Genomic DNA, 17,809 nt, shown 5'->3' with positions numbered 1-17,809 from the left:
TCACTCCCTCCCACGTGACTGTGTTTCTCCAACAGGTGTGGGCCATTGGCGAGTATGCCTCGGTCAAGCACGACAGAAGGTGCACGGTGGAACAAATCAACAAGTTCTTCGAGGCCCTGGAGGCCATGCTGTTCGAGATCACACAGCTGCGGCCCTCCGCCAGCCTCCCCCAGCACTCGCCCCGCGTCATCACCGTCCTCATGACTGCCTTGGCCAAACTGGCGTCACGCAGCCAGGACTTGATCCCAAGGTTTGAAACGGGACTGTGGGGAAATGAACATTTTGCCAGTGTGCACAGATAATGTAGTGGTTAAGAGCAGGTGTACTCTAATCTGGAGGAGCCGTGTTTGATTCCCCACTCTGCCGCTTGAGCTGTGGAGGCTTATCTGGGGAATTCAGATTAGCCTGTACACTCCAACACATGCCATCTGGGTGACCTTGGGCTAGTCACAGTTCTTCTGAGCTCTCTCAGTCCCACCTACCTCACAGGGTGTTTGTTGTGAGGTGGGAAGGGAAAAGGAGTTTGTAAGCCCCTATGAGTCTCCTACAGGAGAGAAAGGGGGGATATAAATCCAACTCTTCTTATTCTTATGTGAAAGAAGGCTGATTGGTCAGGGCTAGTGATTTCAGGTGGCTTCTGGTGTGGGTTGGAGGATTCAGCTTCCAGATTTTTTCAGTCTTTGTTACTAGGCAAGCTAATCCGAAACTGAATGCAGTGATCTTTCTGGGCTCTTGCATAGCTCGTTCCCCTTACATAGCTCATTCCCCTCCCCTATACCTGACAAAGGGATCTGGAATGTTATTGTATAGCCCAGGGGTAGGGAACCTGCGGCTCTCCAGATGTTCAGGAACTACAATTCCCATCAGCCCCTACCAGCATGGCCAATTGGCCATGCTGACAGAGGCTGATGGGAATTGTAGTTCCTGAACATCTGGAGAGCCGCAGGTTCCCTACCCCTGGGATAGCCTGATCTCAGAAGCTTAGCAGGGTTGGTACTTGGATAGGAAGATAGCAAAGGAAGGCTATGGCAAACTGACTCTCCTTCATTGCTTGCCTTGAAAATCCTGTGGGAGTGCCATAACTTGACGGTTCTTGACACAAGGACACATAGCTAGCAAAACAAGAATAAATTCTGCAGAGTAAGAGGCCCCTTCCGCACGTGCAGAATAAAGCACTTTCAGTCCACTTCCAGAATGGTTTGCAAGTGGATTTTGCTATTCTGCACAGCTGCAAAGTGGATTGGAAGTACATCAATCTGCATGTGAGGAAGGGGCCAGAGACTGGTAATGTTACACAGAGGGCAGGGGTTGACTTACTGTTCTTTCTGGGTCCTGCTTTCTGGCTGAAGCATATTCTGGCTCTGTGATCCAGTGTGGAGGTGGGAGGGGAGGGGAGGGTGGTCCTCACACCCAGATGATTTCTCCCTGGCAGCAGGCCTTTGGGCTTCAGATCTCTTCCCAACTCTGACCTGCCAGAAGAAGAGGTGGCAGGGAGTAGCTTCTATGGGCTTAAGGTGTCATTCTTTCTTGAATTTCGGTCCCCACTCAGTGCAACCGTTTGTTGTCTATGCCCCAGGACGTCCCTCTTCTTGTCCAAGATGAGGCTCTTTGTCCAGAGCCCTACTGTCTCCTCCGTGTACAGCGCCGAGGACACAGAAGCCATTCTGACACGAGCCACCGAACTGATGAACCTGCTGAAAATGCCCAGTGTGGCTCAGTTTGTGCTGACGCCATCGGACGAGGTCTGCAGCCCCCGGTTCCACCGCGACACACATGTCTCCCTGCCACTCGCTATGAAAACAACCAGCCAGCTCTTAGAGGGAGGGACAGGTTCTGTTCCAGCTTGAACGGTAGGAGGCGAAGGTGGTGGGGACATCTTTGCTACCACTGTTAGTCTATGCTTGGGAAGTGGAAAGGGATAAAGATGATATAGGGTTGGGTATGATACAGAACATGTAAGCCAAATTGCTTTCCAAGACTGGATCAGTTTGAGTTTTTCTGATTGCTTGGGTGGTCTCCCCTCCTTCCTTTCTCCTGCTTCTGTCTCAGGGATATGGAAGTCTTCTCCTTCTTTGATTTGCAGAATTAATAGAATGCGTTCCCCTTCACTGCCAACTGTGACCCAATTCTCTAGAAGTATCAAGGATGTAAGATCTGGCTGTTTTATTTTCTTCCAGCGGGGTCAGGTGAAATATTCCTCCTACAGCTATTTCCTCCTGCTCCCCGCTGGGCCTCAAAGCGTTTGAAGAGAGGTGGGCGAAAAGCGCCACACGATAAAACTAAAAATAAGCTCTGGCCCCCTTCCTACTTGAAAAAGTGTCAATTCGTTTATTTCGTTCGACTTCTGGGCTGCCCTTCCCCATATGGGCTCAAGGCGGCTTACAGCAATCCACGTAAAACCGGCAACAGTCAAATCTGACCACACCTCTGCGCCATTCAAGTCAACCAGAGGGGTGGTACATTCTCAAAATGCCTTGTAAACCAGACTCATGTGTTATTCAGAGAAAAAGGGGAAGAGAGAGGGAAAGCAAAAGGGAAAAGGGGGGAGGGAAGAGACTGGGAAAAGGGAGAGGAAAACAAGGGGAAAGCGCGGGCGGGGGTAGGAGACCAGTTAGTTGGAAACTGTTGCAGCCCTCAACCATAAGCTCCAGTTTACAGACCCTGCAAAATTACAATAATTCCCACAGGGCCTTGGTGTCACTTCACAAAGCATTCCACCAAGCAGACACTTGGTAATTCCTGACCACCCCTTCCCCCACGCAGCCCCCAAAGCGTATTGACTGTGCCTCCAATCTCAATTCACACAGAGCAACTGTGAACTCTAACGCATTACCAACTCCCAGAGCTCTGCATGAACTGAATTGCGGGTCACAGAATACCGTCCCCCCCCCCCCCAACCCACAGCAGCGCAACTCAGAGGTGTTTCAGGGTAGGGTAACATGGAAAAGGTTCGTCAGAGAGAGCAACCTGGGGAGCCACTGGTTCATTCCAGCATTGGGGCCAGGAGTCTTAAGGCAGCTTAAAAATTGTGGCTCTCGTAGTAATCAAGAAATGGCATCTGTGGAGGAAATGACCTTCACCTCCGGCACCATTCAAAATCTGTGTCCCTTTTCCACCCCCATCCCTCAATTTTGTTATGTGGGTGGAATCTGACCCTTCAGAATCAAACACATCAGCCATGAGTTGTTACAACAGACGCTAATTGTACTATGTCCACTGTGTTCTTTGACACAGGAAGGCTGAAGTTTGAACCCACCAACTCCATACTCATGGCCTTATTTATTTATAACACATGTGCAATATTGTAACTATATACAGTTTAAAGATGCAAGTATTAACATAAAAAAAGAACTAGAAGGTCATTGCCACTCTTCACTCCTGAGAGCAAGCAGGCCTCCTTCATCCAAACTAGGCCAAGGGTGCTTGGGACATAGAAAAGGGTTTGGAATCTCTACTGGCATTCTGGTTTTAGATAAACGCCAGGGATGGCCCTTAGCCTTGAGGTCTCCTACTGATAGGAGGGCCTGAAATGAGAATTTATAAACAACTGGCACAATTCCAGTAGTCTCAAAATCTCGTTTCTGGAATCGTTTGAACTAGTGTCTGGTCCTACTGCCTGAGATACTGGGTTGATGCTGGTGTAAGTTGTATCCAGACTCTTTGAGACCTTCAAGTGACTCTTCCCCCACATATAGTTACATCAGCTGGCACAGAGGGCTTAGCCAGGGAGTAGATAAAACCCCTGCAGGGTGGAGCTGTTCAACAGCTAAAGAAAACTTTCAGCTGTCGGCCAAAGGCAGTCAAACCTCAATTGCGGACTTGCTTGGGTGTGTCCAGGTAGCCCCGGATGGACCCTGAACTAGTCCTTGGTTTGATCCTAAGCAGGGCCTAGCGGCCTCTGTTGAGCAAGAAACGGGGGACAAGTTGAACCAGTTCAAATGCCGAAGGATTTTGTCAGCAGTCCCCGCCTTCCCTGAGTAGGTTTTTGCAACAGCTGGTTAAGGCTAGCAAGACCAAGACAGATGCCCCTCTTTGCCTCTGGGGGCTCGGAGTAATCAACAGCCAGGAAATTCGGGCTCAGGGGCCTCATTTTCTTCTTGCTGTGTACATCTTTCTTGGCCTGGAGGCAAAGAGCCACTCTCAGTGGTGACAAAGTCAGGCTAGTGAATAATTTGGTTGCAGAACAACCATAACTCAGTTTGTACCAGTTTGTGTGTGGGGTTTTTTGGGGTGGGTGGATGGGGAGGTCACTGCCACCGGAAGGAAAGTGATAGCAGCGGAGTGGTTTTCGCCTGGGTTATTGTTGTCAGGCAAGTGTGGAGCGAACATCCCCGCCGCCTTCTATTGGCTAGGCCGGTTCTACAAATGAGTGAGCTGGAAATCGACTAGGAGAGGCATCACAGTCGGTATAAGATCACCTTCTGGGCCACACGGTGGAGCTGTTGCTTTTCGAAGGAGCTTCTCAGCCACGGTGGCTCTTGGCACGGGTGGCGGGGCTGGAAGAGCTGAGCCATTCTTTTGGCTCCGGGGATGTCGGCAATTTAAACCAGCTGCCCATTCCAAAGGGGGAGGACGTTTTAGTTTGGAGGTCAGACATAGCAGGGAGCAGGCGCTTCTGAGCCCACCCTGGGATGCCTTGCCACATTCCCCCTCCCCATCTCCGCAGCTCAGAACCCCAGAAAACTGGACATTAGCCCTTAGGATGGTGGTCGATCTTTTCCACTTTCTGATCTTTGGGACAGGCAAAGGAACTTTCTCTCCATCAGCAGGCACAACGCAGCGAGTGAAACTTGTCCCAGTTCTGCACCTCTGTGCTGGGGAAGCAGCACAGACACCTCACATTTAACAAGTTATCAGACTGCAAGGCAGATGTCCTTGTGGCCTTTGGACACTCTCGTGAGATCACCCTCCAAAGCTGCATCCTGTCAGGCCGCTTAAAAACACAGAACTCTTTGTCCTCGGAAGATGTGAAAACATGCAAAACATGCTGACATTGGCCTACTTATCTCCCCAACCTACCCTCAGAGATAATTTGATCATTTGTGATTTCAAGGGGTGTGTGTGTGTGTGTGTCTCCTAAAGCTACCCTGTTTTACCATAGGTGAACGGATGAACCTTTTTTCAAAGGTGTTCCTTCGACTTCCACATAGCCCACAATTCCAGCTGGCTCTAGAAATAGAAGGGCGCTGAAGGGTCGTTCGATTGCGCCAGCCTCCAAGCCAGGAACTGGGGAGAGACATATGTGAAGTCAACTTACCTCGACAGCAGAATCTGTGGTTCTGCCCACCCCACCCCCCATCCAAATTAATACATCCCACTGCTAAAATAATGTACGCAAGTCCAAAGTGCAAGTGTGAAATAGATCTACAGGGAGTCTGTGCTGTCCTTTAAAAACTTTGGGATACTCCCCCCCATTGTCCAGCAGGAGATGATATGCATTATGACCAGGAGGGTGGGGGGTGGGATTCTAAGATGCTTGACCCTTGGATGTCCAGCAAGCAAGGACATGCGCCTCTGGGAAAAAAGACGGCAGCTGGGGTTGTCCAGGTCCTTGTGCTCATGAACGAACGGCTGCCGGAAGGTGACAATCATCACCCGCTGCTCCAAAAGTGACTTTATGATCTGTGCTGGGACGCATCTCACGGAAAACCTGCCCAGGTCACCAGCTGCCATCGCTGCTCTGACCAGGCAATACCCCATGCGGTGTCCATGATGTCCGGGGCTCGTCACATCCCTGCCCCACCAGCTTGGCTTGTTGTTGCCGCATCTGAAGGAGGGGGGTCTCCGGGAGCATTTTCTCAACCACAGCACTTCATGGGGTAGGAGAAGAATTGAAGCTGATTTTCTTCGCGACCTCCAAGTCAGATTTGGCCACTAGAAACCTCAGCTTCTTCCCTCCTGATCGGATGAGGTCCACAGCACTGCGGGGGGTGGGGGGTGGGGGAGAGAAAAAGTGTGTGGAAAATCTTCAGTAGGTGTCACAGGAGGATGTACATTATTTATTTATTGACTTCATTTATACCCTGTTTTTCTCCCCAGAGCAGCTTACCTAGTCTTTACCTCCACCATGTTATCCTCACAACAACCCTGTGAGGTGGGTTAGGTTGCGCCTGTGAGACTGGCTTAGAGTCACCCAGCATCAGTCCATGGCACAAGCCAGGATGCGGACCTGGGTTTTTAGTCTCAACACTAACATCTCCACCCTCAATATGCAGTCAGTGGTTGTAGAAGGAGAAGAAGAAGAGTTTGGATTTATACCCCACCTTTGTCTTCCCTAAGGAGACACAAAGTGGCTTACAAGCTCCTTTCCCTTCCTCACCCCACAACAAACACCCTGTGAGGTAAGTGGGGCTGAGAGAGTTCCAAAGAACTGTGACTAGCTCAAAGTCACCCAGCAGGAATGTGGGAGTCTGGAAACACATCTGGTTCACCAGATAAGCCTCTGCCACTCAGGTGGAGGAGTGGGGAATCAAACCCAGTTCTCCAGATTAGAATCCACCTGCTCCTAACCACTACAGCATGCATTGCCCCAGGCATGGTGAGCTTTAAAAGGGGGTTAGACTAGCCATGGTGACAAGAAGGAACTTCCATGTTCAGAGGCAGTCAATCTCTAAATGCCAATGCCAGCCAGCAACATCTGGGGAAGGCCTCGGCCTCCATGCCCTATTGTTTGCCCTCCAACAACAGTGTTGTTGGCCACGGTGTGAGAGAGGAATGCTGGACTAGATGGACCACTAGTGGGATCCAGTAGGACTCCTTTTATGTTCTTAGGAGCAGTTGAATGTGTGAACAGATTTTCCTAAAGAACAATACGTTTTGGTGGGGGTGGGAAGGCTTTTTCTCTCTGAGGTTCTTTGTTGTGCGACATTTTGCACATACGTGTGGTTCGTTACTGGTCAGTGAACATGCGGGTGTCAAGCAACCCTCTTGCATTGCAGGGGGTTGGACTTGATGGCCCTTGTGGTCTCTTCCAACTCTATGATTCTGTGACTGTTAATGCAATGTGTTGTGCAGTCCCCTAGACATAGGCAAAAAGCCAGTTCACAATTACTTTGACATCCATTGATGCTGGACAGAGGCGGGAAAGCCAAATATAATTCCATCTGGAATTATGCCCCCCTCAACATGTCTCTTATCAGCCTTGTAAATCCAGAGAGCTCCCAGGTCACCACCTGTCTAGCTCTTCTCTTTTTTTACCTTTGGTAGTCAGAACCAATGAGGCTGGTGCCATTGACGGCCAGGATGCGGTCCCCAATGGAGAGCCTGCCATCAGCAGCTGCTGGACTGTCTTGGATCACGGTTCGGATGTAGATACCAGGAGAGTTCAAGGGAGTGTGCTGTGAAAGGCAGAAATGGGAGTCAGTGGCATAGTGGGAAGGAGGGGCAAACTAAAGCGGCAGAGGGGTGGTGGCTGAAATTCCGTTCTCTGGTTCCACAATTCAAGCTAAACCACATTGCCTTTGGCGAGGGTGGTGGCGAGGAACAGTTAAAGTGTCAAATACTGCAACATATGCTATTATTTTGAAAACTCTATAGTCTGCCTTTCTGCCCAACTCAACCAGCAACCTACAAAACTTCCCCCCAAACTCAAATTGGAAACCCCCAAAGTTAAAATAAGCAACTGGTCTTCCTATTCTGCAGCCATAAAATGAAGTACCAAAGACAATAGGCAGTGGATGGAGCTCACCCACCAGAGGTTTTTTGAGCTAACAATATTTGGGCTAGCTTCCGTGAAGTGAGATGTGAAGGGGACTGGGCACGCGTGCTGTAGGAAGCCAATCTATAATCCCGGAGCGACAATAATCTGTTGCGCAGAAGTGCCATGGCTTCCTTGCATGCTTCTTTTATACAGCTGAGGTCAATGTATTACATCAGGGATCCTCAGCCTTTTTGAGACCTCAAGCACCTTTGGAATTCTTGCGCAACACGGTGGTCTCAGCCACAAAATAGTTGCCATGGCTTACCAACAGCCACACAGTGAAAATCCTTGTCCTGTGGCCGCCACTGCTGCCAAAGAGTTTTTTTTATACAGTCTGAACAGCCAATCACATCTCCAGTGGCCCATCAGAAGTCGTTGCTGGTGGGAGACATGGTGCTTATGGGAGTTGTTTAGGGAACCCCTACAAGACCTATGTGCTGGGTCTTGGAGCCAGTTTGTTCTGAATGTGGCAAAGGTGACTGGAACCGTGTGGTTCGGAACAGCGCTGCTCACCAGGCCATCAATCAGCCCCATGCCCAGTCCAATGGGTCCCTTTTCCAGCTCCACCACGAAGACGTAGCAGAAGTCATCGGTTGCTGAGCTGCGGCTGGAGGAGGCTGGAGTGGGGAAATCATAGGGGGTCGGAGAAGTGCCTAAGGGAGGAAGGAAGAAGATCACCTCAAGTGCTGCCTCAATTTCTGCCTCAGACAACCAACTAGGAAACGAGCACGAGGCTTCCAATAAGTTCTGACCTGAAGCTGCCCAGCATTGGAACTGCAATAGCTAGACGGGAAGAAAACAAACTGAGGAGATGCATCAACGATCAGTGGCTGATTACGCAGGGAACACTTACCTCGGGATTCTTCTCTGCACAGTGGGCTTGCTGAGGGCTCTCCTTGCATTTCTCTACAGGTACTAGCTGAAGTCTCAACCAGCCTCCCAGGTACTAGCTGAAGTCTCAACCAGCCTCTCCCAGATGATGCATGTGCAGTCATGCATGAAAAAGCAGGAGCTGTGTGATTCCAAGAAGCCATTTTGCCCATCCAAATCTGACTGCCATGGAGGGCCATGATTGCAGAGGGGTACAAGCACTCTCATAAAAACATAAGATGAACCAGTGGTCCATCTATTCCAGCCTCCCATCTCACACAATGGGAAACCAGTTCCTTGGGAGGTCCAACAACAGGGCAAAGAGGCTGAGGCCCTCTCCTGATGTTGCCTCCTGGGTCTGGGATTCCAAAGGTTGTCTGCTTCTGAGTGTGGAGGGTCCCTTCTCTCCTCCATGCATCTCTCTTGTCCTTCTAAAGTTTTCTATGCCTGTGGCCATCACTGCATCCCCTGGCAGTGAATTCCACATTTTAATCACTCCAGTAAAAAGCTAGACTTCAGTGGATGCTCCCGAATTCTAGAATTTAGGGAGAAGGAGATCAAGTTATCTCCGTACTTTCTTTCTACCCTGTGCATAATTATAGAAGCCTCCGTTGTGTTCCTGCCCAACCTCTCCCCCCCCTCCCCCCGCCTTGATCATCTCTTTTCTGAACTGAAAAGTCCCAAACACTTCAGCCTTTCCTCATCAGAAATGCGTTCCAACCCCTTAATCTTGGCTGTCCCTCTTTGTTCTTGTTCCAGCTTGGGCCCTCTGGGATGGACACGATGCTCCTTTCCCCACATTTCTCTGGGCATGCACGCACACACACACACGCACGCATAAACTGGCCTTCAAAATCGTGTTCATTTTAGATGCACAAAAACCATCCTGCAGCCAACCAATACAGCGAGGTCTTCAAATGTATTTATAAGCTGCCTTTCTTTCTTATAGAGCTCTTACATCATAGATAAGACACACAGACTGAGGAACCTATCTGGCTTGATGGCAAACCCTCTGTATTTTCAAACCAGTACTGGATTTACCGCTAGGCTTGGCAGGTCGACACCTAGAGCCTCAAAATCTAAGAGGTCTTAAGCCAAGGTGTATAGTATTTTTGACACTGTCTTAGGGATTTCTGACATGTTGTCATAATGCACCGCAGTCTCTAAGCAACCTTTCAGTAATTTTCCTTGCACTCCATTTTGGGATAATGCTGTAAAACTTTCATTTTCCTAAAAAATCATGTTTATTCCACAAAATGTTTACAAAAGTTTGGTGTTAATTTATGCATTTCTTTCAATTGCCACAGTATTTAACAATAATGTCTCATGTCCTTCTGAAAAGGAATCGTGAATGGCGGAATTTTAAACACTTATCACCATCCTCGGCTTTACTCAGTTTTGTTTAAAACACTCTACCGTCTTCCTCTAGTTGGGGGGATTGGGAGGAGCCTCACAAGCGGAATAGCCTAGGGTCTCTCTCTTCATCTAAATCCAGCACTTCTGGTGAGTTTGCATCCTTGATGGGAGAAAGGTCACGTCTGTTAGCTGGAGCTCTGGTTCTGGGTGAGGAAGCCTCCAAGCATCTTACAGAGAACCAAAAAAAAAATACACAAAAAACCACCCCAGATCTTTTTAGTGGATGTTTGGAGGCGCTTCTAAAAAAACCCACAGAGCCCAGCCCTGCGTTGAGGCTAGATTCATGCTGCTTCGGATGAATTTGGCAAGGGCTTCCACCCAGCTGCTTCCACCTCAGAGATGTGGAGAGGACAGAAATTGCAACACGTTGCATTTCTTAGCTGTAGCCTTGGAGGCAGAGGGACAACGGCTTTTGGCAAGCCGGGTCGCCTCGGTCAAATTCTTCACAGGGGCCGCCTTTGAAAGATGGGCAAACATTGATTCTGTCTGCAGATGTCCTGCGAGCCGGGCCAAAATGTGGACAAGCCAATCCTTTGCCCGTGGCCTTCGCTCATCCTGCCTCACTGGGCCTCTTCCTTTCAGGCTTTACAGACCAAGTTGGATTTGCACATGCAGCAGAATAAGGTGTCAGAGCGGCACACACCAACTGTTCTGGAATGTTCCCCTGTGAGCCGGCATGGTATAGTGGTTGAGAGTGGAGGACTGTAATCTGGAGAACTGGGTTTGATTCCCCACTCCTCCACATGACCAGCGAACTCTTATCTGGTGAACTGGATTTGTTTCCCTGCTCCTACACATATATAAATCCTCGAGCATTGGGGCGGTCTTAACCACAGGGGATCTGGGGCAGTTGTCTCAGGCCCCCTACTGGGAGCTGATTTCCGCAGCCAACTGCCCCAGCTGCTCTCCTGAAGCTCCTGTTGCTGTAGAGTCACTGCTAATTGCCCATGATGCCCAAGATTCAGGCAGGGGAGGAGCCTGCCCCTTGCAGTGCCGGAGTGATTCTCAGATCCCATATTCCATTTTCCCCCAGGTCCCAGAATCACTAAGACCACCTCTCCTCTAGAAAGCCTGTGTACAGCACACATGTCATGAGCTGATTGAGGAAGGGGACACGATTTCCCACTCTTCCACCTGAGTGGCAGAGGCTTGTCTGGTGAACCAGATGTGTTTCTGCACTCCTGCTGGGTGACCTTGGGGTAGTCACAGTTCTCGCTGAACTCTCTCGGCCCCACCTGCCTCACAAGGTGTCTGTTGTGGGGAGAGGAAGCGAAAGGAGCTTGTAGGCCACCTTGAGTCTCCTTACAGGAGAGAAAGGTGGGGTATAAACCCATTACTCTTCTTCCTCTCCGCTCTCTTTCCTGCGCCTGGATGATTAGCTGTGGAGTTGAACGGAAAAGGGAGGGAGGTTGATCCACAGGGGCGGACTGTTGCTTCAAACTCCTTCATCCTAAATATCCAGCTGCAGGGCAAAAAAGTTAAGGCCAATCCTAACACACACGTGCGCATCCACACACACACACACACACACACACACAGTGGTTTGGCTTACCTTCAGAGCTTGTGGTTTTGGCGACGCTGAGCCCGTTTCTCCGAGAATCTGCCACCAGTTTCCCAGGGATGCCCTCGGGAGTGAAGTCGAGGCTTGTGCGGTCAACGGTGAGGGGCGTGTTCGGCGGGGTCAGCAAGCAAGACGGGTCGGCTGTTATCACAGCAGGGTAGGGACCGGTCTTCCCCTGCGGGGCCTGCAGGTGCACCTGCTGGACCTGCGTCTCGCAGCGGTTGTAATCCCGGGCTGATCCATTTGTGCCCACAACTGCAGGGAGACCGCTTTCCACCTTCGGCTCGGCACAACTCATTGGTCGCCGGTGGTTGACCTGGCCAAGGGAGTTTCCTGGTGGCAGCGAAGCTGGCGGAGTCCCTGAAGCCACTCGGGGGGTAGTTTGGCAGCTGATTGTTTCTGTCTGTAAAGGGGAGACATAAAGGCAGGAAGTGGGTACCCTTCTCCTTCCAGGGATAGTTTTATTCCTTGCAGAAAGGCCAATTTCCAGGGATAGTTTTATTCCTTGCAGAAAGGCCAATTTCTGCTTCCAGGGAACGGATTCTTGCGGGTAGCATCATCACCCCCTGTACCTCAGCTGGAAAGGGTCCATCTGACTCTTAGACCAAAAGCTTCCCAATAATCCAGAGTGCGAATTTGGAACCAGCAAGAGTGGGAGGAGCCCTCAGCTTCCCTGATTCCTTGCCCTTGTGTGGTTCCATTCCCCCTGTGGGATTTCCTGCATCCCAGGAGGTGTGAGGAGAGAGATGCGCCTCCTGCCACAGCAAGTTAGGGGCAGAGCTCACCACCCTCCTCAAACTTACAGAGGTGCCTAGAAATTCAAAAAGGTTTGTAGAACCCGGCCTTAACACGTTTCATCCTCATTGCAAAGGGGAGCTATGCTGTGTGGGAATACATTCCCCCTGCTTAATGGAACACAATAAGCTTCATGACTGAGCAAAGATTTGAACCCAGCGCTCCAAGGCTTGACCTGTCGCATCCCTCTGGCTGGCTGTGAATGCCTGCCGAACTGCTACGCCCACATCTTCCCTCTGCTCCTGATCTCAGTCTCCGTAAGGAGATTGTCGGGCCCTCGCCTTCCTGGCCCCTTCCTGTCAGGTTATGAGATTAGAACAGGGCTAATCCCTTACAGTGACCTTCTGTCTTTTCCTCTGGAGCTTTTAAACGCAGGGCCCAAAGCAAAAGGAAGGCAGCCTCCTAGCTGCTTCTCCTACTGCCAGTTGCAAAGGGTGGCCCTCTGGCTCCCAATAGGGGGAGTAAGCAAACAGCTCTACCTCTCAGACAACACCTCCTGCTGAAAAGTACAGATGTGCCAGGCTGCCCATGATGGTTTAAAAAACAATATACAGTTCTGCACCTAGGATGTCTGTCTGCCTATCCGTCTTCTTACCTTCCTACCTAGATGAAGAAGAAGAGTTGGATGTATACCCCGCTTTTCCTGACCATAAAGAGTCTCAAAGCGGCTTACAAACTCATTCCCTTCCCCTCCTCACAGCAGACACTTTGTGAGTTGGGTGAGGCTGAGATAGTTCGGAAGAACTGACCACCCCCAAATCACCTAGCAGGCTTAATGTGTAGGAGCCGGGAAACAAATCCAGTTCACCAGATTAGAGTCCGCTGCTCGTGTAGAGGAGTGAGGAACCAAACTCAGTTCTCCAGATCAGAGTCCAGCACTCGTTCACTGCCTGCCTCTTTAAGTGTCTCTCTCTCTCTCCTGGAGGATGAAGAGGACACAGCAAAGTCAATGTCTGTGAAGGAAGCGGAGCAAATGAATCGCTCACAGCTCCTTCTTGGCTCGGCAGCAGCAAAGGGACGGCGGGGAAAAGTATAGCAGGCATTCATCAGGGAAGTCCCAGCTAATGAGATTGGATTGAAGTGAATGGTTGGCAGCAGCCCCTGGCCTGGTAGGAAATGCAAGGGGTCTGGAGCCAAACGCTTACGACGAGAAAGAGGCCAACTTCACTGGAAAGGTTAGCTTGAGGGTAGAGAGGCTGGCTTCCAGTTTTCACAAAGGACAGACCTAGATGGCCTCTGGCCTTGGTAACAAAGTGGAACCTCCACATTTGGAGAAAGTCTACCTCAGAGCACAAGATGGAAGTGCTTTGATTGTGTTCCTGCATGGCAGGGGGTTGGACTAGAATAGATGGCCCTTGTGGTCTCTTCCAACTCTCTGATTCTATGCTGGGAGATAAACAACAAAAGAAAGAGTCAGGGGGGGAAAGCGAGGGAGGGGGAGGGTCATGTAAGCTACCCTGAGCTTCTGAGAAAAGGGGCAATTTTTTAAAAAAAATATATGTATAACAGATGATGTGCTTATGAGGCTCCAAAGGTATGTGTGGGTGGCCACTATGAAATACAGGATGATTCTGGATTCGAGCTGGGGGGTTTCTTGGGCTCCTAGTTCAGGTTTCCCTTCATCCATGCATGCTCACCTTGAATAATGGGAGATGCCAACTAAAATAAATAAAGTACCTGGGCCCTGGGCTCCCCGGAATGCAGTATGGATGTTGGTGGGGACATTGCTGACCCACAATGCATGGAAAGTTTGCACTTCTGGTTTTGCCCTGTGTATTTGCCTCCCTGAATATTCTTCTCACTCTGGGGCTCTCTTGGCAAAATAGTCCGCAAAACCCTCCTGCGCCACTCTGCTCCGTAGAACTTAGATCCAAGGAGGAAAGGCTGTGGAGGTACTTGTTCAAGAGAGCCTGGACAATTTCTCTGGCTCTGACCCGGTGGGGGAGCAATACCTTTGGGGGTTCCGCTTCCAACGAGTCGCTGGGGTGGGGGCTTTTGCTGCTCAGGCTCCACAGGAAGTGACGGATGTAGAGGAGGTGGCGGTAAATGTTGTCGTCCACGTGTTCTACCTCCAGGTCCACCTTGAACCCCCCACTGGGCAACATGATCGGGGGGTGGTTGTCAAATGACTCCAGGATATCGTCTGCAAGACACACACAACTCTAGTTTCATCCACTGGCCCATCTCCATCGCTGTCTCTTTGGGAATCTAATAGCTAGATTCGAGTCCAGTAGCACCTTAGAGACCAACAAGATTTTGGGGGGTATGGGCTTTCGAGAGCCATCACTTCTCTTAAAAGTTCACACACCAAGAACCTTGTTGGACTCTTAAGGTGCTACTGGATTCGAATCTAGCTGTTCTGCTTGAGAACAACAAGCCTACCATCTGAAACTGCCTTCAGGGGTATTCAGTGTCACTCTTCCAGTGGTTTCAGAGCGTAGCTAGGCTGATCTTCCAATTGTCTTTCCTAAAAGCAAACACATGGAGTTCTTTCCGTCTCAACCTGTCCAAGACAGTTTCTAGGGTCCATCCTAGGGTGGAATTATGCAAATGAAGGGGTGGAGCCATGCTGATAGACTGGCTCAGGACTGAATGATTTCTACAAGTTTTAAGGAGGCAGCGTATGTCCCTTGGAGACCAGCAGTGAATAGGGTTTCAAACCACCCCCGCCCCCAAATCATTTAACCTTCAGTGAACCCATTTCTTCCATATAAAATAATGCCTGTCATTCACACCTGTGGAATAAAATAACACACAACAGGGTGGCGCACCGAGGGCCACCGTTTTCCCTCGCATAGTACCGTGTATCTCAGTCTCCGTCTCTTTCACTCTGTGGATTAGCTTGGGAGATCTGACACAAAATTACTCTTAGGCAATGCTTATTAAAAAGGTTGTCTTTGCTCGTGGAAAACGCAGATTCAATAACAGTGCTATTTCAGCAATCTCCCATTCCACTAACCTGCTGCCTGAAACGGCTCCCCAGAGAACCGTTGACTTTCATATTTCGAGACGGTTAATGCAAAAACCATTAACGCGGAAGGCTGCGGCTATTACAACTTCCCTTGACACCTATACGGAGCTCAATAAATTCCCCACTTCTCCTAAATGTGTCCCCGGACACTTGAATTCAATGATTGAGGGGATGGGGCTGCAAGACCTCGGAAGGGCTTTTGCTAGCCTATTGTATGAATCCCATCTTTCAGCCAGCACTAAAAGAAAAGGCACGATATAAATATTTTAATAAAGACATACACACATACATTTCAGGACACAGAGTATGCGTAGTTTCCAGTTGCACAACTCCTCGCTGGGAAGAATACTTCCATAATGCACTGACAGACAAAAAACCAGAACAGGATTGCCAGTGTATTCTGAGTGTTGTGTTCTTGGGAACAACATGATGACTGTCTGCACCCAGTATAACATATTCTCAAGAGGACGGGGGTGTCTGTTCGCCAGAGTAGAGAACCTCTGTGTATTGCTCCTCAGCAGTCAGGGGGTTTGAGGAGAAAAAAGGAATGCCAACTGAGACTCGACTCAAATTTCTCTGCCACTGCTAACCAAGCCACTGTAGAGATGCCTTACCTGTCTTGAAGGCCCCCAGGTTATCCTCTTTGCCTGGTTGCCAGCCAGGTACGCATCCTATGTTGGAGGAGGCCTGGTACTGGGTCAAGATGTGGTGCAGCTGAGCAGCGTTCAGGGCCGGAAATTCTGTCCTCAACATGGACCAGGTCATCTGAGAATGAGTGAGAGTGGACAGGGTTAGGTGAAGCTTCCTGGGAAATTCTCTGCAAGACGACTTCCCTGCGCGGTGGCTGTCGACCAGGACCAGATGGGAAACTTCTGAGCCATTATGGTCCCGCCTTTTGGGGGGGAAGGGGCTGGTGGGAAGGGTGCCTGCCACAGATCAAGCGGAGAGGGATGGATTCTCCAAATCGAAACGGAACTTGAGGGCCAGATTTAGCGCTCTAGTATTATGATCCCGTTGTTAATTTTGCACCCAGTCCCCAGCCCGAAGCCGTCTCTCAATTTGTGGCCAAGTCAGCATGTCCTCTTAAGGAGGACGTTCCGTGATTTTTGATTCGCCCCGTTCTGTGTAACCTGACTTGAATCCAAGTGAGAAAGGTGGACTGTAAACAACTTAATTAAAAATAAATAGAAATAAAATGCAATGGGATACATTTGGGAAGATCCATGTAGCAGTGAGAGAAGACGGAGGATTTCAGCCGTCCCAGCTGCCATGTGGCTGAGATAGAGAGGTCAGGTATGGAAATCATACCCACACAACTTCACAAACACCACAGGATTAAGTCTCTGTTTTTTCGAGATAAGCTGAAGTTATACTAGGCCAGCGAGATAGATAAAATGTTCAACCCACCCCTCTTTGAGGGCCTGGCCCTCGGATCTTCCAAGCAGCCAACTTTTGGCTAGTAAGCAACCTTCAGAGACAGGCAGCTCTTCATGTCAAACCTCACTCCCGGTGGGAGTTCTGAAGTCACAGACCACATGAGCAGAGCAGCTCCTCTCCATCCCAAGGGGGCAGGAAGCTCTCATGTGGTTACAGTCCTTACCTGGACCAGCTGAGAATTCGGCATGGCCAGCAGGCTAGCCACGCTGGAGAGCTTGTTGAAGAACTGGTCCGCCTGCTGGCCAAAGCCCGCGCTCTGGGCCCACTCCAGGACAAGCCGCAAGGTGGCCCGGACCCTCACACCTTTTGACCAGTGGAAGCAGCCCAGGGAGGACCCTGAAGGGTTAGGGGAAGAAGAAGAAGAGTTGGTTTTTATATCCTGCTTTTCTCCACCTTCAAGGAGTCTCAGAGCACCTTACAATCACCTCTCCTTCCTCTCCCCACAACAGACACCTTGTGAGGCAGGTGGGGCTGAGAGAGTTCTGAGAGAACCGTGACTGGCCCAAGGTCATCCAGCAGGCTTCATGTGGAGGAGTGAGGGAATCAAACCCAGTTCTGCAGATTAGAGGGCACTGTTCTTAACCACTAGACCATCCTGGTTGAACTGCTGTCTCTTCTCAGCATTAATGGGACCAATGCAGTGTTTATCTGTGCAGCACTGGCTGGGAGCAGTGTACTCTCTGGAATGGGGGGCTTAAGCACGCAGCACTTTTTGGCTTCCGAGACAGTACAAACTAAATTCAGGCCGAGGAGAAAACAAGACGCCAGAAGGGATGACTGCGAGCACAAGTCTGTTCGTTGTTGTTTTTTAATTTGTTAATGGTATTTATAAACCAGCTTTCAACACAGGTCCACAAATAAAACTAATTATGAAACCAGGAAGGGGGGAGCGACAAAAGAGGGACAGCCATACCAAGCACCCTCAGTTTCCAATTGCCGCTCTTGCAGATGACCCCGAGTTACTCAGGATGGAGAAAAGGAGATGGCAGATTGTGCAAGAAGCTCAGGGGAGATCTCTCTAAATTGGGTGAATGCGCAACATGACAAATGAAGCTCAGCG

The 17,809-nt window shown here is 50.0% G+C and overlaps 2 protein-coding genes across 11 annotated transcripts in view; one reads left to right on the top strand and one right to left on the bottom strand.

The window, feature by feature from the left end:
- The window catches only part of AP5Z1 (adaptor related protein complex 5 subunit zeta 1), a 67,991-nt gene that overhangs the window by 12,383 nt on the left and 37,799 nt on the right, over positions 1-17,809 (top strand). For 3 of the 7 annotated variants that reach the window (XR_007244373.1, XM_048495267.1, XM_048495265.1), the window contains exons 16-17: positions 36-250; positions 1,577-1,850. Coding sequence is in view for 6 of the 7 variants with exons in the window: in XM_048495267.1 (XP_048351224.1) it covers positions 36-250; positions 1,577-1,847 (486 nt within the window). In the remaining variant the exon portion in view is untranslated. Of the gene's footprint in view, positions 1-35; positions 251-1,576; positions 2,313-5,101; positions 6,328-17,809 lie in introns of those variants that run through there. The other 4 variants (XM_048495263.1, XM_048495266.1, XM_048495264.1 and 1 more) reach the window with 4 other exon arrangements.
- The window catches only part of RADIL (Rap associating with DIL domain), an 81,925-nt gene continuing 69,842 nt past the window's right edge, over positions 5,727-17,809 (bottom strand). For all 4 annotated transcript variants that reach the window (XM_048495259.1, XM_048495258.1, XM_048495260.1 and 1 more), the window contains 7 exons: positions 16,913-17,085; positions 15,927-16,077; positions 14,294-14,484; positions 11,538-11,949; positions 8,213-8,352; positions 7,198-7,337; positions 5,727-5,921 (listed from right to left, as the gene is read on the bottom strand). In XM_048495259.1, the coding sequence (XP_048351216.1) occupies positions 5,813-5,921; positions 7,198-7,337; positions 8,213-8,352; positions 11,538-11,949; positions 14,294-14,484; positions 15,927-16,077; positions 16,913-17,085 (1,316 nt within the window). In that variant the 3' untranslated portion in view covers positions 5,727-5,812. The remainder of the gene's footprint in view (positions 5,922-7,197; positions 7,338-8,212; positions 8,353-11,537; positions 11,950-14,293; positions 14,485-15,926; positions 16,078-16,912; positions 17,086-17,809) is intronic.

This window comes from Sphaerodactylus townsendi, linkage group LG04, assembly GCF_021028975.2.
Source record: "Sphaerodactylus townsendi isolate TG3544 linkage group LG04, MPM_Stown_v2.3, whole genome shotgun sequence".
Classification (NCBI taxonomy): domain Eukaryota; kingdom Metazoa; phylum Chordata; class Lepidosauria; order Squamata; family Sphaerodactylidae; genus Sphaerodactylus; species Sphaerodactylus townsendi.
Note: the sequence above shows the minus strand (reverse complement) of the source record. Positions and strands in the feature narration are given on the sequence as shown.